Genomic DNA, 23219 nt, shown 5'->3' on the forward strand with positions numbered 1-23219 from the left:
TGCCCCACACGGCCAGGGGGGGAAGCCGCCCGGAGCGGACACACCGGAACTGCACTGGCGGCGGCCTGGCCGCTTCCTGCGGGCCGGAGGGTGCCCGGCGGGCCGGTGCGGGTGTCTCACCGGAGGGGCCGCGCTCCCGGCGCTCCCGGCGCTTCCCTGGACACGGAGTTGCCTGGACACCGCCGCCGCTCCCTCAGATGCCCCGCGGGCGGGCCCGCCCTCGCGCTCCCTCAGCTGTCCCTCACGGGCACGCCGCGCCGCCATTGGCCGGCGCCGCGAGGGGGGCGGGTCCCCGCGCTCGTTCCGCCCGCTCATTGGCCGCCTGGGCGGCGCGTGTCGGTTGCGCGAGGCGGTGCGGAGCTGCCGTCCCGTCCGGTCCCGTCCCGGAGCGGCATTCCCGGCTGGATGGTGAGCGCGCCCTCCCCGCCGCGGGCTCCCTTCCCACCGCCCCTTGTGCAAACCCCATTCAGGTTCCAGCCCTGCCCAGGCCGTCGCTGCTGCCGGGTTACCTCGCACAGCGCAACCTCGGAGAGGCCCCCCCCACTCCAACGGGAAAAACACGCCCGGAAAAACACCGGGATTCGCAAAATACGTCGCCTGCTCTCGGCGTGCCTGGTTCTTCTTGGCACAGCTGACAGACCCCCGCAGCGTTGTTGGAATGGCACCGGCCGGGCCCGGAGGTGGAACTGGAAGGGATTTGCACAACTCGTATGTGAAATAAATGGAATGATAAAGTCTCCGTAGCCAGGAAGAGGCCTCGTGCGCCTGCTTCCCAGAGCAGCGTATGAAGAGTGGAAGTCTGATAGGTGTGTTAATGGCAGGGGGAAGTCAGGGGTGAGCCAGACAAATGGCTTTGCAGTCCGACCTGGCAGGGACAGATCACGGTGAAAAACGAAATTTCATTAACAAATACGAGAAAATGGAATCTTCTGAGTGAAAGGACAGATCCCAGCCCTAAAAATGGGAACAATTCAGCAGAGGCAAGAGACTGGTCAGCAGTACCTAGGTAACAAATTCCTTGCTTTGTGCTTGTTTTTTATAAAGCCCTGCCTTTCCTTCCACGAGCCTGTGCAGAGTCAGGACTGCAGGGTGAAAATCTCTCTGCTGCTGATTTAAAAACAAAACCATACTTGAGGAAGGCGTTTTTCCTGCTTTATAGGAGGGGAGGAACACTCTATGCTGCACTGCCTTACACCAGAGGCAGGAAAGGTCTCGGGAGTGTCCTGGATAATGATGCACCAGCTCAGCACAAGCAGATTATTCTATATGTATAAGTTCTCCTTGTGGGACAGATTGTGTGTTGATCTCACTGCTCCCACAGGATGTTGCTGCCTGGCTCCACATCTACTCGATGGACAGGCAGCCTGGAGCCACACAGCTCCCTTTAAATTTTTTTGCCCACAGGAGTGGCTGATTTTGAGTCTCGTTTACAGCCAAGACCCTAAGAGACCACCCTCTTTAGCTGTGAGGATGTTGTACTCGTATTTTTCAGGTACACCTGCAGGAAAGGGAACTGGCAGGAGGTGCAGAGGGTTCTGGTCACCTCAGTGGAGTGCTCATTTTCAGGCTGCCCACCTGTTTTTCTGGCATTATTCCTTTAATTGATAGTCTTTCAGTTTAAAACAGAAAACAGGAAGCCCCAAATCTGCATTCCCCAGGAACAAAATCTCTTTTTTTCTTTCTACAGTAACTTAAAGGAAGCTGAGATAGAGACTCAGTGTCTACCACTTGCAGCAAGGAATGTCTCTCGCCTCTGCTACAGCGTTAATGTTGTTTATGCCATTTATTATTTAATGTTATTATGTCATTTATAATTTAGTTTATTTGAAATTCTCGCTGGAATGTGCTGTTTCCTATTGTCTTTCCCTTCACTTTTTGAAGGCATCCAACTATAGAAAACCTGGCTTAGGTACAGCCCAGCGGAAGAAAAGTGGCTTGAAACCTGAACTTACAGAAGAGCAAAAGCAGGAGATCAGAGAAGCTTTTGATTTGTTTGACACTGATGGATCTGGAAGCATCGACATAAAAGAGCTGAAGGTTTTCAAACTTTTTTTTTTCATTTTTCCTCTGAGATGAAAATATCTTTGATCTCAAAATTGGAGCTGCTTTTTCTGTTTGTCCAACCCTACTTTAAAACAGTATGGAAGTACAAAGAAGAGTAATGGCTTGTTGTCGTGACTGAATTTGGGGTGCACTCTGCATGTAATGATTCACAGCAGATAGGCTTCTGTGCTGTGTGGCTGTTTAAATCTCACGGCTTTGAATAGCTGAGCATTAGAGAAACTAAACAGTTTCAGGTTTCATGATTAAGGTGCTTGTTCTTGGGAAGTAGACTTCCATTTTCTGGGATGAGTATCAGAATATCAAATATTTTCTTCACCCGAGAACTAAACACAGATTTTGCACGCATTCAGGAAAGTTGCAACCATATTTGCATATATGTAATCAAAAAATGACCTGTTTTTTAATTTAGAAAAGAATGAAACAGAGATCTGAGTTGTGTTTCAGTAATAATTCAGGCAGTGTGTGTGCACTTGCATACATACAGTAGTACAAGGGGGAAGATGATTCCCAGTTGTCTCCCTGTGATTTAATGTGTTTGATTTTTATTTTTTTTTTTGTAAGCATGAACACTTTAAATTTAGTTATCTCCTCTACTTTGATTTTTCACATACACTCTGCTCAATTTCTGCATCTGTAACCTGGAAACATGAGCTACATCTGCCTGATATAAAGTAAGGATTTCCGCTACCATGTAGGAAAAACAACATCTTAAGAATACCAAACTTACACTGCTATTGTTCAGCAAGATGAAAGAAGATGGTAGAGGAAGGACACCATGTGTTTTCATGGCAGTGAGTTGTGACTAGAGTTCTGGACAAGGAAATGAAACGGGCTTTAGCTCAGCTCTTAGACCAGAATTCTGGTGGCCTCCTGACAAAATTTGTTTTGCTATTTTGGGACAGGTTGCGATGCGTGCCTTAGGCTTTGAGCCAAAGAAGGAAGAGATTAAGAAGATGATAGCAGACATTGACAAGGAAGGAAGTGGCACCATCAACTTTGAAGACTTTTTGGCTATGATGACACAAAAAATGGTAGGAATTCTTAGCAGAAATTCTTGTGGCAGCATAAGAAAAAGGAACATCTCAGTGTCAGGGGTTTTCTGATTAACATATGCTTTACTCTTGGTTTAGAGCGAAAAGGATTCAAAAGAAGAAATCCTGAAAGCTTTCAGATTATTTGACGATGATGGCACAGGAAAAATTTCATTCAAAAACTTGAAAAGGGTTGCCAAGGAGCTGGGAGAAAATTTAACAGATGAAGAACTTCAGGTAAATTCTGATTTGCCAGAGCTTTTCTAACAGGCACAGACAATTCCTGTAGCTCCTAGGGATTGAGTGTGAATTTAGTCCTATACCAAAAGGGCTGAGTGGTCAGAAATATGAAAAGCAGACAATACATAGTTGTTTTCACATGAAGTGCCTCTGATTTATTGTTGTTTTGATGACTGAAATATCTTGTGTTTAGAGTCCAGTGCCTGATCAAACATACACTGTGTTTTGTAGGAAATGATTGATGAAGCTGATCGAGATGGAGATGGAGAAGTAAGTGAGCAAGAATTTTTGAGAATCATGAAGAAAACCAGCTTATACTAGTATTTGTTGCCTTGCTATACAGCTGGTCCAAAAGATAACCTGGAAAAGGCTTAAAAACTGGGCTTGTGCCTCCTGCATATTTTCTGCCATGTGAACGAAGTCTGAAAGGACAGATTTTTTGGTTTATTTCTCTTTTTCAACAAAGATAATTGGGGAAAGAGAGCTGCAGTACCCAAAACTGCCAAAATGAGATACTGCAGAAGTCAAAAGGAAGGATGAACTGAGCCTGCAAGGCAGGGTCCCTTCCCCTCCACCATAACAACTTCCCTGATTGCCATTTTGGATAAACACCGTTGTGTTTTACTATTTAACAAAAAGATACTTCATTTGAGATGTGAAGATTCCCACTCCTGCTGGGAAAGGCTACTTTGCCTTCCCTAAGGCTACTGATTGAAGGGACAAGCACAGTATTTTTTATTCCTTTGAAGGTTTTTGAGGTTATCTTTTGGTATTTGTCTCCTGTTGCTTATTTCCATGAAAGACTCTAAATTAAATTGCGTATTTGTCTGTATTTCTGTACAAAACACTGTTTTCCTATGGCAAGTTGTCTCTGGATTTAATGTAATGCCAATGTAGATTTGGTTCTTCCTTTGGAGCTGTGTGCCATCTGTAGATGTTGTGTTTATCTGATCACCTGAAAACAGAATGAAACTTGAATGTAACCTACTTGGGTGACCAAAGTTTATTGTTTGTAACCAGGAAATGCCTTGTGCCATTGTTCTTACTCCCCAGACATTACAAAGCTGCTGTCCAGGCCTTCAGGTAAACTAAAAAGTTTGGTTCCATGGTGCAGTAGAGTAAATTTTGTGTTGTTGACAGTTAGATTGCAGAGAGGATTTGCATCTGAAGTGAAAAGTAGCTCACCATGGACATCTGTGGAGCACTGAATATATTTAGATCCATGCGCTCCAAATCCATTTTGCACATCACAGGTTTTGGGGTGGTTCTTTTAGGAGTACCTTCATTTTCTTCAGTATTTCTTGCATCTGCTGTCAATCCAGAACTTACTGGAGAGCCAAATTTCTTTCTGAATTATAGAGCAGTGATACACAGCCTGCTATCTGATTATGTTGCTCTGCAGGAGAGTTTATCCTTTATAGACAATCAGTTTCAAAACTTTCAAATCCTGTAAAGCTCCAGAGGCCCAAGTAGTCCCCTGTTAACATGGTGGCCATAGATGTAATCTATAGTACTGTGTTTTAAAATGTCTTAACTTTGTATAAGTGTGAAATAAAACTGTTTTGCAAGTTAAGAAGTTTTTGTGCTTATTTTCTATTTTTCTAAATTATTTTCAAGTCTTAAATGGTTCACCAAGCACATTTTCACTTTCATTTATCTCTTCTTTCTAAGAGAGGAATTCTTAGGTGCAGTAGTCTGTCACGTAATTCCTCTTCCACTCTGCTGATTAAAAGTTTCTAGTACTAACCACATAAATTCAGAAAGGGAAGTTTGAAGTTCTAGTTGATTATGGGGAATCCCAGAGCCTATTAGAGTGACTGTACTTTTTCTTTTTATGCTGCCACAGGAAGAGACTGATGACTGTGGTTTACCTATGATGCATGTCACTTCTCTCTTCCTGTTCTAATCCCATTACCTGCCCTGAAGGTAGGAAAAAGCCACACAATCATCCCTGCCGTGTGTACTACAATGGTGAAGTGTTATTTCTGGCTTGCCCATTAATCTCTGAAGTCTGGAATGTCAAACAGTGTCTGAATGAGCACAAAGCTTGCCAGTGTTAGCAAGTGTCTCTTGGTGCTTTATTTTGCAGGATAGTGAGGGAAATCCTCCCCTCTTCAGCCTGGCAGCTGGTGAACCCCATCCTTTGCATCCCTCTTCTCCTTACACTGACACAGAGAGTGGGTCCTTACCTGGCATCTGCAGATTCCCCTCAGGTGGCTGCAATTCAGACATTCCTTGTGTGCACCCAGCTGAAATCCTTCTGCACCATCAGCAAAGCCTGGTTTTCACTCTGAGTGTTCATTCTAGGCAGATACTGTACAGAAAGGAAAGTGGAACTGTAGTTTGTGTCTGGCAAACACCTAAATATCAAAGCATTGGTAAAGGCAATAAATAAGTGCTTGGGAGATAATATTGCAAATGTCTTCTGAGATATGTTTTGAAATTAAAAAGTACCAGACTTTTAGTAAAATACAAAATAGTTCAAGAGAGAAAAAATTGCTTACTATTTATATTCCAAAATACGACAATTGCATGGCAATTTGAATCTCCCACATGCAGCTTCTAAGTTCTGCATCATCTCTTAAACGTACAGTATGGTCCCACAGTCCTTCCAGTCCCACACTAAGGCAAATCTCCAGCTGGCTTTAGGGTAGAAAGATTCGAGGAGCTGCCGAGGAGTGCTGTGCTCTCACTTCATTAGGTGTGAGTTTGTTTTCAGAGTAATGAGCACAGGATTGGCTTCTAACGTGTCAGAAGAAAAAAGGCTTCTTTTCAGGTCCACCTAATCTTGGCATTTAAAAGAGGATGGGGGGAAGCAATACAGGAAACATTTGTGTACATTCACATGCCAGGAGTCTTACTAACAGAGCCCAAATAGTTCCATAAACTGATGAGGCATTTAATATTAAAATATTTAAATTGGTCATTTACAGTTGCAAAGACTAACTCCCATCCTGCAAACTGCCTGGTGAAGCATTTGAAATGTTGAATATTAGTTCCTTGGAAACCTCCTCACGGAGTTAAATCAAATATTGCCACACTACAGCTGCTTTTAAATGCCCCTGGATAGCAGAAGTGGATTTTGAGCAGGGCACAGGGCAGCAGACTGCTCCGTCTAGAGGCTGAGATGAGCCTCGGCCACTTGAGGAAAGGCAGCCTCAGGGGATAAATCTGCAAAGCCAGCTTCCTTCGTGTCACGCCTCTCCATACAGTCCCATAGGTCTGAGAGCGTGGCAGCCTCGCTAGAGGGCATCCAGTTACTGACGTGTGAGGCTTTGATGCTTCTTTGCCTCCACTGTTACTTTCAGTGGAGGGAAAGCAGGCACACAAACATCATCCAGACTAGGCTTGAAATACGTGGTTGGATACAGAATTATTTTCTCTGAAATTAAGAAAGCAAGGCTGCTCTCACAACCCATGTGCAAAATGCTGTAATTATTAGTCATTAGTTGTTCAAAGCTAAACCCCCAAACCACACTTTCTGAAACTCCCACTCTGTATCAATAATTGCAGGCACTCTCTCAGGAGAGCAGAGAACTCAACTTGCCTTTCACACAGTCTCCCCAAGTGCTCTGACCACTCTGTAGAGTTATTTTCACCCTTTGGGAATAGTGCTATCAAATGGAACCACTTCCAGCAGAGAGACAGAGCCAGGCTCGCTGCAGGATGCTTGTGGTCCTCCCTTGGGATGTGGGAAAGCTGGAATCATGGCCTTGCTTCGAGTCAAGAGGAACAAGGATTTGAGAATTAGACTCTTGTCCCCAAGGTGAGTGTGTTGACCTTTAGGGATGTGGCATAACTCCAGTGGCCTTGTGGAGACCTAAACCTATAGCTCTTAAACTCTTTGCAGTCCTGGTTGTCACTGATTACTGAACTTGAAATTGGTCAAGGCATTTTTTTTTTTTTTGCTTGTCTGGATGAGATTCAACACAGAGAATACTAACAAAGCAAAACTTGCTGTCAAGCCTGAGCTGCAAAGGTGTAAAATTCCCTTACTCTCAAGGCCACTTTATTTCCTCTGAAAGCTTCTAACTGGTTCTAGCAGTGACAGAAGTTTCACTATGAAATTAAACCCCCCCCCCCAGTTAAATATAGCCATAAAAACAGATTTCCATAGGAAGAAAATGGAATAGCTAACCTAGCCCGTTTCCAGCATTATTTTGGACCACTCTCTACCCAAAAACATAGCTTAGTGCAGTGAAACAAAACCAGTGTGATTCACACATCCATGCTATTGTCTGAAATTGCTTCCTAGTATGGTTTCTTCTCCACCTCAGTATGGAGAAAACAGACACATACTTTCCTCAAAATTTTTTCAGACATCCAAATGAGAAGTACTATGAAAGCTTTAAACATCAAGGGAAAAGTGACCACAGACAGTGTAGATAGAGTTAGAAACACGAGAAGGTATTTCAGTTTAAAAAAATAATATTTAAACAGCTTCTAAAAACATGGTACTAGGTCATCTCAGTGTAAGTTCTGTGTTCCCCATGTTTCCTCTTTAGAGAGCTTAGGACATGATTGGCCAAGAAATCCACAGAAGCACGTTTTCCACAAATCTTTTGAATGTTTTGTTTAAACCACTCCGTAATACACTCGTGAAGCTGAAGAGAATTGCTGCAGAATAGCTCCTTTTGGAAAGGATATAATTTAAACAAAGTTTTTAGTGTTTGTTTGGCTTTTTTCCTATCGGGCTAACTACATTATTGATGAGGTTATTGATGTTAGTGTATGGAATGACAGGTACCTTTTGCAGAAATAAAAGGAGATTTTTGCCTAGTTGAAAAAAATCCACGTGCGTGAAGGTACAGTCCATCTAGAGCAGACATCAGGCAACACAGGTGCTAAAACTACAATTATTTTCTCTAAGCAGAAAATTACCATAGTTGAGATTATTGTTCAGTAAACATATCCCTTTACTTGGCTTTTTTTCATCCTCCTCCTTAACATTAGGAACCAATAAATTACTCATCAAAATGGCCGAGAGGTTTGCATATTCTGCTTGTGCTGTGAAATATGTAAATATTTTTTATCAAATCCTGATAAACTGGGTCACTTGTCTGGGTGGGCTCATTCTGCAGAAAACAACTCTGTTATTGCTAAAGGCATTAAAAATAGCAATATTACAAATCCAAGAGAAAATGTAAGTTGAAAATGCTTATGTATCACAATTAAAGGAGGTTTTCCAGGAAATGAAAGAGCTTTTAGAAGGTGGGAGGGAAGAAACAAGTACTTTTATTCTCCCTGCTATCAACCCTAGATGCAATAGATGAATTAACAGGATATTATTTATTACGCGGGGATTTTTGCGCCGAGATTCAGAATTCTCCTGACTCTCAAATGCCTGCAATGCCGTGACTCACTGAGCCAAGGTCTAGGATGGTGCAATCCTGACCTCCTCCTGCCAAGGGCTCAGCATCATCTATTCCCATTGCCTGCTGCTGGACTAAGCAGTGCTTTAGCACTTGTGCAAAACTGGGCTTTAGACAATGGAGGCTTTAGGTATGGGCTTCCTATTTCCTGCGGTGGATTTGTGTAGGTGGCCTTGTTACCAGAAATCCATACTCCTACACAGCAACTTCTGACTGTGTTTCTGCAGAAATGACTATGATGAAAGGAATGAAATATTTTGAAAATTAAAATCATCTGTTTGTTTCTCCAAAACGGTTGGGGTATCTCCTGCTGGCGAGATCAATTTCTTCTCTCTTGTGGCAAAATTAGGAGCGGGGTGGAAAACTAAAGGATTAAGGCTTGCAAGGGCACCTTGGCTTGGGCTGCTGCACACAAGGAGAGGGGAGAGCCCGTCTGAGGTGTCCTCTGCCCATCGTTGGCAGCTGAGTCACTGGCCCAGCCTGCAGAGCTTCTTGCTGCTGCATTTTGCAGCCAGGAAAATCCCACATCCTCCCAGTGGGTGTAGGAAACGCAGCTACAGCCTCTGGATGCGTCGGCACCAAAAACAAAGGGGAGACTGTGGTGCGGGCGGTGGCTGCGGGCTCAGGGCCAGCGTGCCAGGACCTCGCCGACAGCATCCCTGCCCACAGCCCCGCTGGTTTGCCAAGCCCAACACTGCAAGGTGTGTGACCAGCTCTACCTCCCCACATGGGGACATGCCAGGGCCACCAGCAAGCAGCCTCTGCTGTCCCACCTCATGCTGTGTCCCTGCTTTCTGGCGAGGAGCGTGTCACATCTTGCCCTTCCTGGTCGTCCCCAGCCCTGGCTGTTTGTCTTCAAGCACAGGGGCTTACAGAAGTCTCGGCTCTTGGCGTGCTGTTGTGGTGAGCACAGCCCTCGTGGCTCCAGTGAGGGTCACCAGAGGTGCTGCTCTCGCCTGCCACCCATCTCAGTCCCAAGCCTGATTCCATGATTGCAGAGCTGGGTGCAATCAGCCAGGGCAGCTTCAAACCCTGAATTTTCCAGTACTGGCTGAATACTGCCAACACTGCTTCCGATGACGGCTCTGCAAGCATCCTGCTGGGAGAGCAACCCAAGGCATTGCTCACAGATCCATCTTGTTTCCTTGCATGTGTTCCCTGTGGCACTTGCCAAGCTCATGTTGAGGGTGGTGTTATTCTGAGAAGACCGCAAGCATCCTGGGTCAGGCAGCCAATGCCTGGCTCTCCAGCCTAGGGTTGGGTATTGCTCTTGGGAGAGGAAACACAGGAACAGACCGGCATGGATTTGCCCAGCTGTCTGGGCAGCTGCTCCAGACAAAAGCTCTTTTGAGAAGCTGCTCCTGTAAAGGGGACAAGAGGAGACCTGACATCCCTAAATGTGCTCTTCCGTGCTGAGGTGGCAACTGGAGAGCTCTGCTGGCGCTGGGAAAGGCTGCCTTAGGAAAGCAATCAAACAGCTTCAGTCAGGCAGCACAAACCCTCCCACTCCAAGTCTCCAATGGCTGTAGGCCATTGGATCACAACTGGCATCAGTGCCCCAGCCAATCCCACAATCCTAACACACTCCTTCACCAGTGCCATGTTTCCTTCAAGACTTCTCATCCTCCTCTTTGTGCCTCCTGCTGCCCCTGTGTCTTCTGTTTAGCCACCTGAAACCTCTCCTGGGAAGGTTAAGCAGCAAGACCATGCAGAAAATAAAGGAGAGGAAACCTCCTCTGACACCCATTCCCTGTCACATTTGTTCCATGCCCATACTGACCAAAACACAGGAAAGGAGAGACAGGAGAAAATAGCTACGTGTCAAGGGAAAAACAAACCAGCCTTTCCTAGCTTTGCCTAGGCATGCATCCATTTACCAGAGCATGTGCTTTTGGCCCAGCTGATGGTCAGACCAAAGCCTGCCTCTGTAATCTATGCCAACAAGGGAGGAACAAGGCCCCACAACTTTACCATGACTAGGTCACCACTCGGATGCTTTAACACTGGTGTTCAACACCAACATTTTCTTCTGCGTAGCTGTCACAGGTTGGCTCCACCATGGGCCTGGGTACACCACAGGTGCTCCCTTTACTGACCTCAGCATTTCCCTTTTCACCCAAACCACGTTATAGTGGTAGTTTACAGACCTATCATGGCCATCTGGGATATTTCTAAATATCTACAGCTGCATTCTTGGACTGAATTTCCTTCTACATGTTGGAGTTAGAATGAATTTACATCAATGAATCGCATGTGAGCTGCTGGCTCATTGTCCTGGAGTTCAAAAGTTTAAGGTGGTTTTTGAATAGCACCTGGAAATGTCAGGGTGGCAGATTAATTCCTTTTAACATACAAAATTATATGTTTTTAGGAGTGAAGCACTGATTCAAAATGAATCTAGGTATTTAATGGAAAATGGAGTCTAGAACAGTAATTTTTTGTGGCATTGTTGCCATCCTGAAACTTTCGCAGTTCAAAAGGTGGCATAAGCCTTAGACAAAAAAGAAATCATTTCACACTTATTTCAGCAGTTTCCATTGAGAGACTGGCTTGTTCAAGGCCCCATCTCTTTAAAAACATTACATCAACTTCAGTAGATGTTACTTGATAACACTCAGAGTTCCTAGCAATTACCACTCTTTTTTATTTGCATATGAGTTGTTTTAGGGACTATCCAGGCAGAACTGTAATAGTCCCATGCCCTAGAATGCTTTCAGCCTCAGCAGAAGACAGATAATACTTAAGACAATATTAGCCAGGAATCCAGGGAATGTTAACATCTTTCCAATAATCATTTCTTAGAAAAGCTGTCTGAAGATGACTGAAACTGGGATGCTTTGGAAACACCAAAAAAAAGTGCACTTTTAAATATATAACAGGAGGGTGGCAGAGCCTTGGAGCACAAAGTCAAAGCCTTGGAAGGTGGAAGGAAATGTACCAACAGCAAGTGAGAGACGATCATGAGGCTGAGAGAACATCAGAGCTGGCCTTGGAGGAACAGGCATTTCACTTGCACCCAATCTGGCAGAGACATCACAGAAATTATTTGAGCAGAGAGGTAGGCTTTACAGTAGTAGCTTTGCAGTAGTAGGGAAGGATTACATGAAAGTCAAGGAGAATCCTGCAGTAACAGAGATGCAAGAGGAATGCTTAACCTTGTGAATAAAATCTTCACGTTACTGAGTAAACAAATCCAGATTTAAGCATCATCTGGATACAGAACAGCCCTAGACAACAATGATGCTCTGTCCTCAGTCTAGCTCCTCACAGTAAACATCAGGGCCATTTTTCCAGATTTCCTTTTTTAAAGATTAAAAACTGAATTCTAAAGGAGATTTGGATGCACTGTCACATTTTACTGAAGAATAACACAACAGAGGACCATTTCAAGACACAAACAAGAGGCACACACCAGAGAGCAATGGAGGAAGTTCTTCAAGGCTTAGAGTGAAAGTGCAAGTTTTGTATCCCAATCCCAATCCCTCCCAATGGGCAGACTGGCACGAAAGTATGAACATCTTTAAACACAGGATGCGTTGCACAGTGTGATCACAGGTGGCTGCTTGTTTTATGTGACTATGAGAATAGCTATGAGAGAGATTTTTGGCAGATACAATGAGTATCATCTTTCCTCCGCCCTGCTTTGTGTAAAGATAATCTCCTCCAGCAGGGCCTCTCCAGTATAATTACCAATACATTCCCTGTGTGCCCAGGGAGCTGTGATTCATTCAGGTATGCACAATCCAGAGCCCAGGGAAACACGGTGCTGTTCTGAAACTAACAGCAGCCATACCACTTCAGGGACTGGCTTTTGATCTGTCAGCAAGCAGAGGGATGGTACAGTTCAGCTCATCCCTTGAACATCTCCAGTGACAAGTACCCTCCCTTCTTTATTCATTTATAACAAGCTGGCAACTTCTTCCCTGTGCAATAAAAGGTTTGTTTTCAATTATCAAAGGAAAGGGACAGCGAGAAGGCTTTAACAGTGTTAAAGACTAAGCATAAAAATGCACATTTGTCTGATAAATTTATCAATTGTCAGGCTTTCCATATGACTTCTTAAACACTAGCACACAGCCTCGGTCCAGAATCTGTGCAGAGACATTAGCAGCCCAGAGTCTGATGTCAACAACTCAGCAGTTCATTGGATACCCAGTAAATCTTAAGGCTCACAGGACAGTGTGGCTTTCAGTGCTAATTTTCCATCAATGCTCCTTGTTTTCTTTCTAATTTAAGTCAGTCTCTCATCATTATTGATCAAAAGATAGAAACCCTTGATAATTTCTTCTTCAGCAAACCAGACGAGGTTTGATTTATTTACATCACACCATAGTACCTCCTATCAAATACAACTTCCATGCCTTAACTGAGGTGCAAAAGATGAGGAAAACCAGGATCTGCTGGTACTATGCAACTTGCACAACTCAGTCACAGGTGGCTGCTTGTTTCATGTGGCTGTGGAAATGCACCTGAGGGCTTATTTTTGGCAGATACTGATCTACTTTAACCAAAGGATTTTAAGTGGTTCAGAAATGCTTTTGTAAATAGAAACCCTGTGAAACAGTTCCAAGCACCTCCTCTTAGTTCCTATCCCTCAACACCAAGATTTGCTCTGGTACAAAAGCATGGGCAGGTGGAGGAAAACACGAGTCTGTAGTGAGAGACTAGTGCAGAAAATAAGTTTATAAGAGCAGACTGTGCAGGCACACACCACACCTCTGCCTGGGGCTCTGCTGTGAATGAGGTTAGACAGCTTGGAAAGAAAAGCCAGAGACAGAACTTCTTCAACAACAGCAGAATCTGATTCATTACAGAGGCATTTCTACAGCAATGCTGGATGTTGTATCTGGAGGTTTTGGAGGTTTTGTTTTTGCAGTGGATGGAAGTTGAGAACACACAGGTTTTTTCTACCTTCAAAGAGGACAAATCTCATTTCAGAGGTCACAGACCTAAGAGAACTCTGATATCAGCACGATGTCTTGAGTTTTACTTCGGGCAGTTCAAAGGACCCTACCATGAAGGTTCTGACAGGAATGACAAAATTTGAACAATATAACTGCAATGAGGGAGGGCTGGGAGAATTGTTTGAGATTTTGGAACTGACCTTGAGAAGAGCAAGAGTGAAAACCCACAGTATTTCAAAATCATACTTGCCACTTTGTTAGATCTCATTACACCATGATTTAATACCATAAGGCTTATGTAAGAGAACACCATTTTGCTTTTGGAGTAAAACTGGAGTCTCAAACAAATCTCTCTGTGAATCCAGGAGAGGCATGATTAACTCATCTCCTGTCCTCAAACAGTGTCCATAAGTCTCTCAAAGCCCAACTCTCATAATTAAAAGAGCAGCAGTTATATTCACTTGTTCAACTTCCATTCAGCCTGTTGCTGAATTCCATTATTAGCCTTTAACTGCATGACCTTGCAGATTTTCCCATTGGATTATTGTTATTGACAGAAAAAGCACTCAATTTATTAATCTTTCTCATTGTCTGTGTTATTTTGTACACCAGATAAATCCAGCATGAGGTCTTGTAGAAAAATCCACAGTCCCTTATGTGCTGTAGTCATCCAAATGCCCTCATTCCTTACTAATACAAACACATTTACTTTGAGATAGCTGTTAGGCAATATTGTGCTGTTTCCCCATTTTATTCATAAAATACAGGAGAATTATCAGAGGTGAAACAGTAGTGATAATCACTCTGCTGCCTGACATAAAAGCTTTGGCCAGTGTGATCTACAAACAAAGTGCTTGCATCTCAATTTGTGCTGGCTGCAATCCACACCCCGAAAAAATCTCTTCTACCCACCAAAAGCAAACCCCTTTAATTTTTTTTTAGAATAAATCACTCCAAAACAGGCTTAAGGATTTTAGGAAGAAATGTTCCCTGAGGATAATGCCAGGTCTTCTCAGCAGGGTCTTTGACTATAGACTCCTTTTTGTTTGACATGATATATGCCCTCACCTGCACATCTTCCATTTCACACAAATTTGGCGAATTTTGAAGTCCAGCATTCCAAATTTGAATCCAGAGGAATCAAGTGCAGCCTATTTAAGCAGTAAAGTCTCTGACCTGTAGTTGGAGACTTCTGATTTATATCTTCTTGAACTGATATTCTCTATTTTATATATCTAATCTTTCTCAGTGTCACATTATGCCTTTTAGCAATCTTTGCCCTGAAAAAGTAGTTGCCTTCTGGTTCCCACGAAATTTCATTCCAGTAACATGTGCTTATGAGCTCTGTATGTTTTTCATCTTGAATAGACCTTTAAAACTACATTACAAATGCCAGTACTATCCTACTGCATTGTTCTTTTCTGTCTAATTTAGTTGCTGTGCTAAAGGTTGTAAGTGGTTGACTGGATACACAGTAAACAAATGTTCCTGTGAATCTCACTTCAATTCTGAGTAAGAGAAGCCCCCACAAGCCAAAAGATGTATTTAACACACAGGCAGAACCAGTAGTTAGGCTGAATTTCTTACATTTCAAGAAGCCTCTTTGCAGACCTGTTTCTTCTTATACCAAAGAAATGCAGAACTGCAGATATAGGCTTTTGTCTTGAAGCCATTGACAGAGGCAAATTGTTAAATCATCTTTTTTTTTCCCCTTGCACTGCTCTCATGTCAGTAATAGAATTTGCAATTTTATGGATCAGTAATTTGGAAGGAGAATGCACACTAAAAAAAGGTAAGACTACAGAATAGTGTCTCCAGTTTTGGAAGACTTTAACTCTTGTTTAAGGGAACGTTCCTGCTCTGCATTTCTAGGGGTAGAATCTGGAGCTGCTGAAGAGCAAATCTGAATAACTGAATTTCTGAATAACTCCATGTGCAGACAGGTATATTCTGGATTAAGACTGATGGGTACCCATATACTTTATCCATTTTTATTCACTCTTGTGGATGTTACCAAAAGAGAGAAGAAGATCTTGCAGTGGTGAATACTTCTACTAAATATTGAATTTCTAGAATGTATAGACAGACTTTGCTTAGCACGGCAATTCTTTTTGCATATTTCTGACAGAAAAAGTTGTTAATAGTCTCCTGCAAGTCTTTCCCCCCTCCAATTTAACTTTGTCTTGATTAAATATTAGACAGTGCTCTGCCTCTCACAAGCTCTTTCAGAAAAAAGGAGAAAAACCATTTATCCTTCATTATTCAATCAGAAAATTATGATGTTTGAGAAATTGCAAGGTTGTACCTAGAAGTAGAAATCCAAATTAAGGATTTCTTCCTTAGTCCACTTAGACCAACACTTCAGCATATGTATTGAGTCCTATAATGTATATCTAAATCCAGTGATTTAAAGGAAATTATTTTTTCTGGCAAGAGCTCACCTCTGAAAAAATAAGTATTCTTAATTGGAGCTACTTTGAAGTGAAATCCAAGTGGAGATTAGGCAGGCTTTAGTTATTTCTATAAGCTAGAATTAGGGTCTGTGGGTTGTTGTCTTCACAATAACAATGACAAAATCAAATGTGGTATGATATATTCATGTTTCCTGACTCCCATTTGATATAAATCTGCAGCCAGACCCTGTGCAACGTGGAACAGTAGAAATCCACAGCCCAAACCCCTCTGATGCCCTTAGCTGACCACACAAGTTCCCTTACTGTGCTTTGCACCCAGGACCTGTGTGCTACTCCCTGACATTGAGAACAGACCCTGTCCCAAGCCTTTGCAGCCGACAGCAGGAAGTCTGCTTTGGCTCTGATAAAGTGAAGAGAAAAGAAAATCAGACCTGATTTTTTTGGCTGCAGATACGCTGAAAGAAATCAGTGAAAAATCCGAGGGCAACCTCAATCCACACTGTGGCTGTGGCCTGCAGCAGTCAGTACAATTGCTGTGGTGCGCCATGAATTCCCCCTGCTCTGCTTTCCTGCTGCACACTCGTGCTGCGGTGTATTTTCTGCCCCAACCCTGCTCACCCTGGGAAGGCCAACAAAACCATATTGGATCATCTCCAGGTGCTTCTGCTCGTTGATTGCCACTGGGCAATTCCACACTGCTAAGAAAGAACATCCCATGCAGTGACAGTCAAATCGAGTCAATAGTCAAAGCAAAGGCCAGCAGACAGCCTGAATATTTCTGCGTCATGGAGGACTCCCTAAAGGGCAAATTCTTCCATTTCTAAAAACAAGAATTCTTCTCTCCTTATTCTAGGTCACTTGTGGAACCACACAGATAGATAACAGATCTCAAAAATATGTCACTAATGATAAGGTCCAGAGCTTTCAGAACATGTTTCTGAAGGCAGGCATTTTATTTAGGTGTCTAAATAGAGGAGGCAATTTTCACCCGCTGTTTCCAAGACTGAATTCTAGAAGTGCTGGCCCTGCTATCACTAGTGTACTTGGCTACTGAAAAGTCAAGCAGGCTGCTCTGGGTGTTGCAACAGGGAAAGGAAAAGTGCAGTGGTCGTTGTAAACACTGATTTGGGAGCAGCCACAGCACCCTGCATGCCACAAACATTGCTATTTTCTGACTGACTGTGACCACACAGGACTGAGTCACATAATTTGTAGCTGCCAGTGCAATGTAGGCAGCTCACAGGCTGGGAACAGCAGCCTGGATTTTATCCCAAAACACGCTTCCCTGCTCCCTACTCCATGGAAATTTTTGTTGCAGCTGAACAGCTTGCAAATAACAAAGTCTAAGCAAGCGCAGGCAAAGGATGATTTTGCAAAATGTAGAATCGATCCTTGGCTGCACAGTGGATTCTGGAGCTTGGCACCTGATGGTGCTTCCACACAATCTCCTCTGTGGTTCAGCCATCCCCAGGGGAAAATGCAACAGTCACTATTCCAGATGGTAAAATAATTACTATTGGCTGCAGAAATTAAATGCCGCTGAGCCATAATCAAAATATTGTTTTGTTTTCAAAGAACACTTCAGCTCGAAGGCCACTGAGTCCATCTCTGACTGTGCTGTGTCTCGACACACAGGAGGAAAAATACACAGCCTTGTTTCCACATTTCTCTGTTCTCACCTGAATGACTGGATCAAGGTTAAACAACCGCAGACAGAAGGAAAAAGATCACTGAACAGGAGTGGAAATGTGAAATACGTCAAATGGCATTCTTTTTTTTTTTCTTGTTGTCAGAAGTGCTCAGGGGTTGTGGCCAACCAGGCAAGAACAGGCAGGCTGTCTGCAGAACGGGACATTTGTGACGGTGAAGTCCTACTGGGGTTTTTTTGGGACAGTTACATATAAGACACCAAAGGAATGGCCCAGAACTACGATCCCCACCTACAATGTTTCTTTTCCTTTACACTTACGGTAACAATGTTTGGGCAACAGTTTGCTTTTTTCAGTTCCCACCTACGATTCATTGTGAAACTTGGTAAGATTGGCCATGTTACAATGTACTCCATGAGTATGTGGATAAAGACATTTTTCTTCAACGCTTCTTTGCTGTATTCATGAACCTGTCCATTGTTTGCGTCATTCCTTTGGGGGTAGAACATAGGTGGCATTGCTCTGGCAGAAACCTTCTGCTATGCCTCTCATGTTTGTTACTGCATGTATGAAACAGCTGGTTTCTGAAATAATTAGGCTGAAATCAAAGTTTCTACCCTAACTCTGAGCATGGGTGCAAAGGAAAGAACTTAATTTGGCTGTACTACAGGACAGCTTTCCAAAGTGTACAGTGAGTGCTGCTATTTTTTAATTTTTCTTTTACTTCATAAGCATAAAATTCTTATTTCAGGTTGCCTAGGCCTCTGATTCATATAAATGTAAATTTAAATTAACTTCACATTCACTGATGTTGTTGCTTTTATTTATTCAATTCAGAACTTCATGGAATATCTGAGTCCTAGTCTGCTTAGTGAAACTTGACTTTCTACAGTGGCAACCAAGTGAAAACCTCTCTTATGCTATTCCCACTTGGAGAAAAAATACCTAAGGAAACAGCCTCTGACAAAGTCTTTAATAATAAAACATTTCCAGTAGACAGACAGTATAATTTTAAAGGCAACCTTGAATGAGAACCTTTAACATCTGATAATCTTTTCAGTACCTGTGGATTACCTGCTGCTGGAAAATTCTCATGTGGCTGAACACTGCTTTGGCAGATGAGTTTGTCTTTGCCTGTAATTAAGAACAAATCTTCAAAACACATGTCTGTATTACCCTCAGAAATACAAATCTCTGAGCAAATCGGTGTTAGAATAAAAATTTACTATGGGATTGCAAAATGTACGGCAAAACAGTAGAAATGACAAAAAAAAATCAGCCTGTATTTTTATATTTCACATCATTAAAACAAAGGTATCTTCCAATCCCTTATTATACTGCCTTTTTCTTTTTAGAACACTGCCTTATTGTCATCCACAGGCTTAATGTTCTTGTGGGTAGTTACAGCTTTGGTCATCTCTTACTCATCATCTGGGTAGTGATGTACCATTACCAGGCTACATTTCTGAGACAAAGACATGGCCTGGCCATCCATAAAATGTTAGTGAATGTCCCCAGGGTCCCTTTTGCCACAAAGCAGCACAAGTTTTCACACTGATATGTGCTGGCAGGGAACAGACTGACGCCCACACGTGCCCAGGTGCGAGCCCAGTGACCACAGAGCCCAGAGGGATTTCTGGAGGTGCAGGTTTTGACACTTGTAGACAGAGAGCTCCTGGCTGGTCTCAGGTCTCCTCCCACCGAGGAAAGAGGGCACCAGTGTGAAAGGAACTTTTAGCACCCTGGTAGGAACTACAGTGCTCGTGTTGCTGTAGCTTTTGTGACCTATGGGTGTGAGTGAATCCAGGTTAGTAAAGGGAAGCTTTCATTTCTGCCCCTAAGAGATGGTTGCTTACTGGTTGACAGCTCATAGACTTAAAATACTCCAAAAACATGAAAAATGTATATATTCTTTTCTCTTTGTGATATATTCAGCTTGAAATTCAGTGATGGACAGGGGATTTCATTTTTCTCCACATGAATGTGACTACCCTTAGAATGCTAGGAAGAATATCTATTGCACACTAGAAGAACAGTAAATTCCCCCAAACAAAGCACACTAGTTTAATGATGTAAAATGATTTCTAAATAAATCATAAACAAGTCATGTCTACCATCTTAGCAGTAGGTGTAGTTGTTAAGTATATGAAAAGTAGCTCTAATAAAGGTGTGTTGATTGTGAAAATTTGGATAATCTTAGAATAATAGAACAGTTTTGGTTGGAAGGCACCTTAAAGCTCTTCTAGTTACAACACTCCTGCCATGGGCAGGAAACCTGCCACTAGACCACATTGCTCAGAGCCACATCCAGCCTGGTCTTGGAACACCTCCAAGGATAGAGAGAGCACAACTTTTCCAAGCAACCTGTTTCATGCCTCACCAATTTTAAAGTAAAGAATTTCTTCCTAAATCTAATCTAAACCTACCCTCATTCAGCTTGAAGCCATTCTCCCTTGTCCTATGCACTTGAGAAAAGTCCCTCTTCAGACCCACTTCCTCCCTCTACCTTTACACACCAGAAGGTGCTATAAGGTTTCCCTGGAGCCTTCCTTCTCCAAGCTGAACAACCAAAGTCTCTCAGCCTGTCTTCACAGGAGAGGTGTTCCAGCCCTGTGATCAACTCAGTGGCTCTCCTCTGGACTTGTTCCACAGGCAGTTTGGTTGGCAGTGCTAGGAGAGCCTATCTGGGGAAACTGTCAGCACGTGGAGTTTATGTGCAGCTGCAGATCTCAGAACAGCACTGCTGCCGCTGTGCCTGTGCCAGCACGGGAAGTGTGCCCTGTCAGCAGCACTGCTTCTGGCCACACTCAGCACTGATCCCTCTTCATACTGCCCCCTCCCACCACCTTCACGAGTATTAATTAAAAGTGATTCATAAAAAGCTTTCACCAGGCAGCAGCTGGTTTCTAGTCCAGACAGCCCAGGAGCTCGGCCATCCGACCTCGTGTGGCCTTCCTGCAATTCACAGCAAGTATGTCAGCGCTGCCATAAATATCACACCTCCTGTGACAGGGCTTCATGGCAGCCTCCACTAACTTTTGTCACCCTCTTAGTCACCCTTCCTCCTGGAGTCACCAGGCACTGCACTGACCTGCAGGAGCTGGGGCTGGCAGCCAAGCAGGGGGGCCTCAGGAGGAGGCTTGTGCCACTTCTCTGCTCCATTGCTCTCACCTGGGTAGCAAAGCTTGCTTACTTCACAATCTTCCTTGCAAAAATTTTGAAAAAAGCCTGTTAGGGAAATGGAAAATTTTAAAAGGTATTTCACTATTCTTTATTCACTACTGCACTTACATTTTTTTATTTTAATCCAGTGCAATTTATTGTGAGCTCAGGAACTTTCATTACCCTCATGAACCAATCCCCCAAATGCTCCCAGTCCTGCCAGTCCACCAAACACTGCTGGGTCTCCAGAGTGCTCCTGCAGCTGAGGCACAGCTCAACTTCCACCAAAGTGCAATCATTTGATAATAGAAAAGCAGGCATACAAACAAGGTACATTTTCAGCCAGATTACAAAACACTCATGCTGCTCACCATATAGAACTGGAAGCAGACTTCAGACCGGACCAGACTTTTGGTCTGATTTGATCAAGAGGGACAGGAATTTTGGTGTAGGTAGGGGAATCACTGTCCTTTAAAGCCCCAAGGAAGACAATGTACCACCAGATCCAGGCATCAGTCCCGCTTGCCCAGCCTTACAGAGGCTGCTGAAACAGCCACAGCCTTTGCCCAAGTGAAGGGAACTGCAAGGTCAGATCCAGCTTGAGGGGATTGAACACCAGCCCCAGCACCCAGCTGGGGTAGCTCTGGCAGCCTGTGTCACCAGGCACTACTGCTGCATCCAAAGGAATGTGTGACAGGCATAGCTGTCCCCCAGGTCTGATGTTTTCTTTTCATCCCTTTGCTGTAATTTAACTAGAGATGATGTTACCAGTGTACCTAGTTGTGCTCAACCTCACAGATGTCTTCACCTGATGATACTGAGGTTCTACAGCTTGTGTGTCACATAAAAAAAGCACTGTCTCACACTGGCTTTAAGTGTGTTGCATTTTGACTGTACTTATTGTTATGTTTTATTATATATAGACTTTTACTTACTTTAATTTTCTATAGTCTGAAATATGCTTCAAATACTTCATGAAAGAAGCAAAAATAACCTTCTAATTTACTAACAAAGTCATCTCCCAGAATGAATCAGTAAAACCTCCAAGCCATTTTCAAGTAAAATGATACCACATTGCCAGAATGACAAGCACAGAATTGCCTCACAGATGATAAACCAGAACTAAATTTGAGAAACCTCATGTAGACTTTCTACTGTGAATCATCTTCTTTTTTATTAATTTTATCTGGAGGTTTGAGATAGGGTGATTCATCCCATTCTGAAATTGTTTTCTGTTTCAATACAATACAACTTTGTTTTCTGCAATGTCTTTTGAGCAATATTGGGAGAGAAAAATAAGAATTAAATCAGTCCCAGCAAAAGAGAAAAACAAGTCTGGGGAACAGAAGAAGGCATTTTCCGTCTGAGATTTAGGAAGGAGTGGAGAGCAAGGAGGCAGAGTTTTAAAAAAAAGCCTCTCTCAAGGCAAACAAAATTAATCTGTTTAAAACAAAACCAAGGTTTCAGAAGGCAGAGAGAGAAATGGTCAGTATTAGGTGAAAAAGAGAAAACTGGGAGATAAGGGCTTTACAAACAGCGAGACCCTGGGACCTGTTCCTGCGCCATCAGGGGAGCACAGAGCTTGTGATGTGGATGGGCCATAGCAAGAAAGGATAAATAAGGTCTGGGAGAACATCTCTTGCCCAAAATGAGGATGTCTGGCTTTGAGATTTCTAGCAAGAAAGCTGAAACAAACCCACAAGTTTTCTTGCTCAGACAGCCTAAGTGAGTGTGGGTAGCCACTAGCTGTGACTAATGCCACAGAGGTTCTTACCAGCGCCAACACCAATGCAGGTCCTGCATCTTGCAGCAGGACATACATGGTTGGCACTGAAGGCACTCACTCAGGTACCTCTTACCTGTAAATTTAGGAGGAAAATATTGCCTGTACAGTTAATTCTCAGAGCCTTGGGTAAACGAATGTGTTTGGTGAGGTCATCCCAGGAAAACTGTTTGCTGGCCTTTAGTGTAAAGAACTGTCTTTAGCTCCTGGCTGCCCTCACAGGCAGTTTTGCAGCATATAAACAACAACAACATTGGTGAGGAACAAGGCACTAATCAGGTCAAGGTTTCAGGTTATTTGCTTCCCTCCTAGGTAATGGTCTATCAAAATATAAACTACCCCACCCTAGTTTCAAAACATCAACATGCAGCCACTAAGGTGGGGTTACCCAAGGGCATCCCCTCCCTACTGTTTTCTTAACAAAACATTGTTCTTGATCTTTATTCAAGCAAGAGTAGTGGGGCACACAAACAGTGTCTCCTACACCCACCTCAAAGAAAATCTTGATTGCTGGCCACATAAAGCATCAAATATTTTTGCGTAAGACACAAAAAAGGGCATTTCAGAACCACTGACATGCAGGATGGTGGATGCAGCCAC

General features: G+C 43.3%; 2 protein-coding genes across 9 annotated transcripts in view; one reads left to right on the forward strand and one right to left on the reverse strand.

Annotated features, from left to right (window-relative positions):
- BBS12 (Bardet-Biedl syndrome 12) overlaps positions 1–23219 on the reverse strand; it is a 52920-nt gene that overhangs the window by 16227 nt on the left and 13474 nt on the right. For 3 of the 8 annotated variants that reach the window (XM_086890612.1, XM_086890614.1, XM_086890615.1), the window contains exon 1: positions 121–203. The gene's annotated coding sequence lies outside the window, so the exon portion shown is untranslated. Of the gene's footprint in view, positions 1–120; positions 231–509; positions 687–5524; positions 5650–20765; positions 20903–23219 lie in introns of those variants that run through there. The other 5 variants (XM_086890606.1, XM_086890613.1, XM_086890607.1 and 2 more) reach the window with 5 other exon arrangements.
- On the forward strand, positions 224–4908 carry LOC111929045 (uncharacterized). Its single transcript, XM_023926551.2, has 5 exons — positions 224–408; positions 1882–2037; positions 2967–3095; positions 3195–3332; positions 3567–4908. The coding sequence occupies exons 1-5, from the start codon at positions 406–408 to the stop codon at positions 3654–3656; spliced, it is 516 nt and encodes a 171-aa protein (XP_023782319.1). The 5' UTR covers positions 224–405; the 3' UTR covers positions 3657–4908.

The sequence above is a fragment of the Cyanistes caeruleus genome, chromosome 5 (assembly GCF_971803275.1).
Source record: "Cyanistes caeruleus chromosome 5, bCyaCae1.hap1.1, whole genome shotgun sequence".
NCBI lineage: Eukaryota > Metazoa > Chordata > Aves > Passeriformes > Paridae > Cyanistes > Cyanistes caeruleus.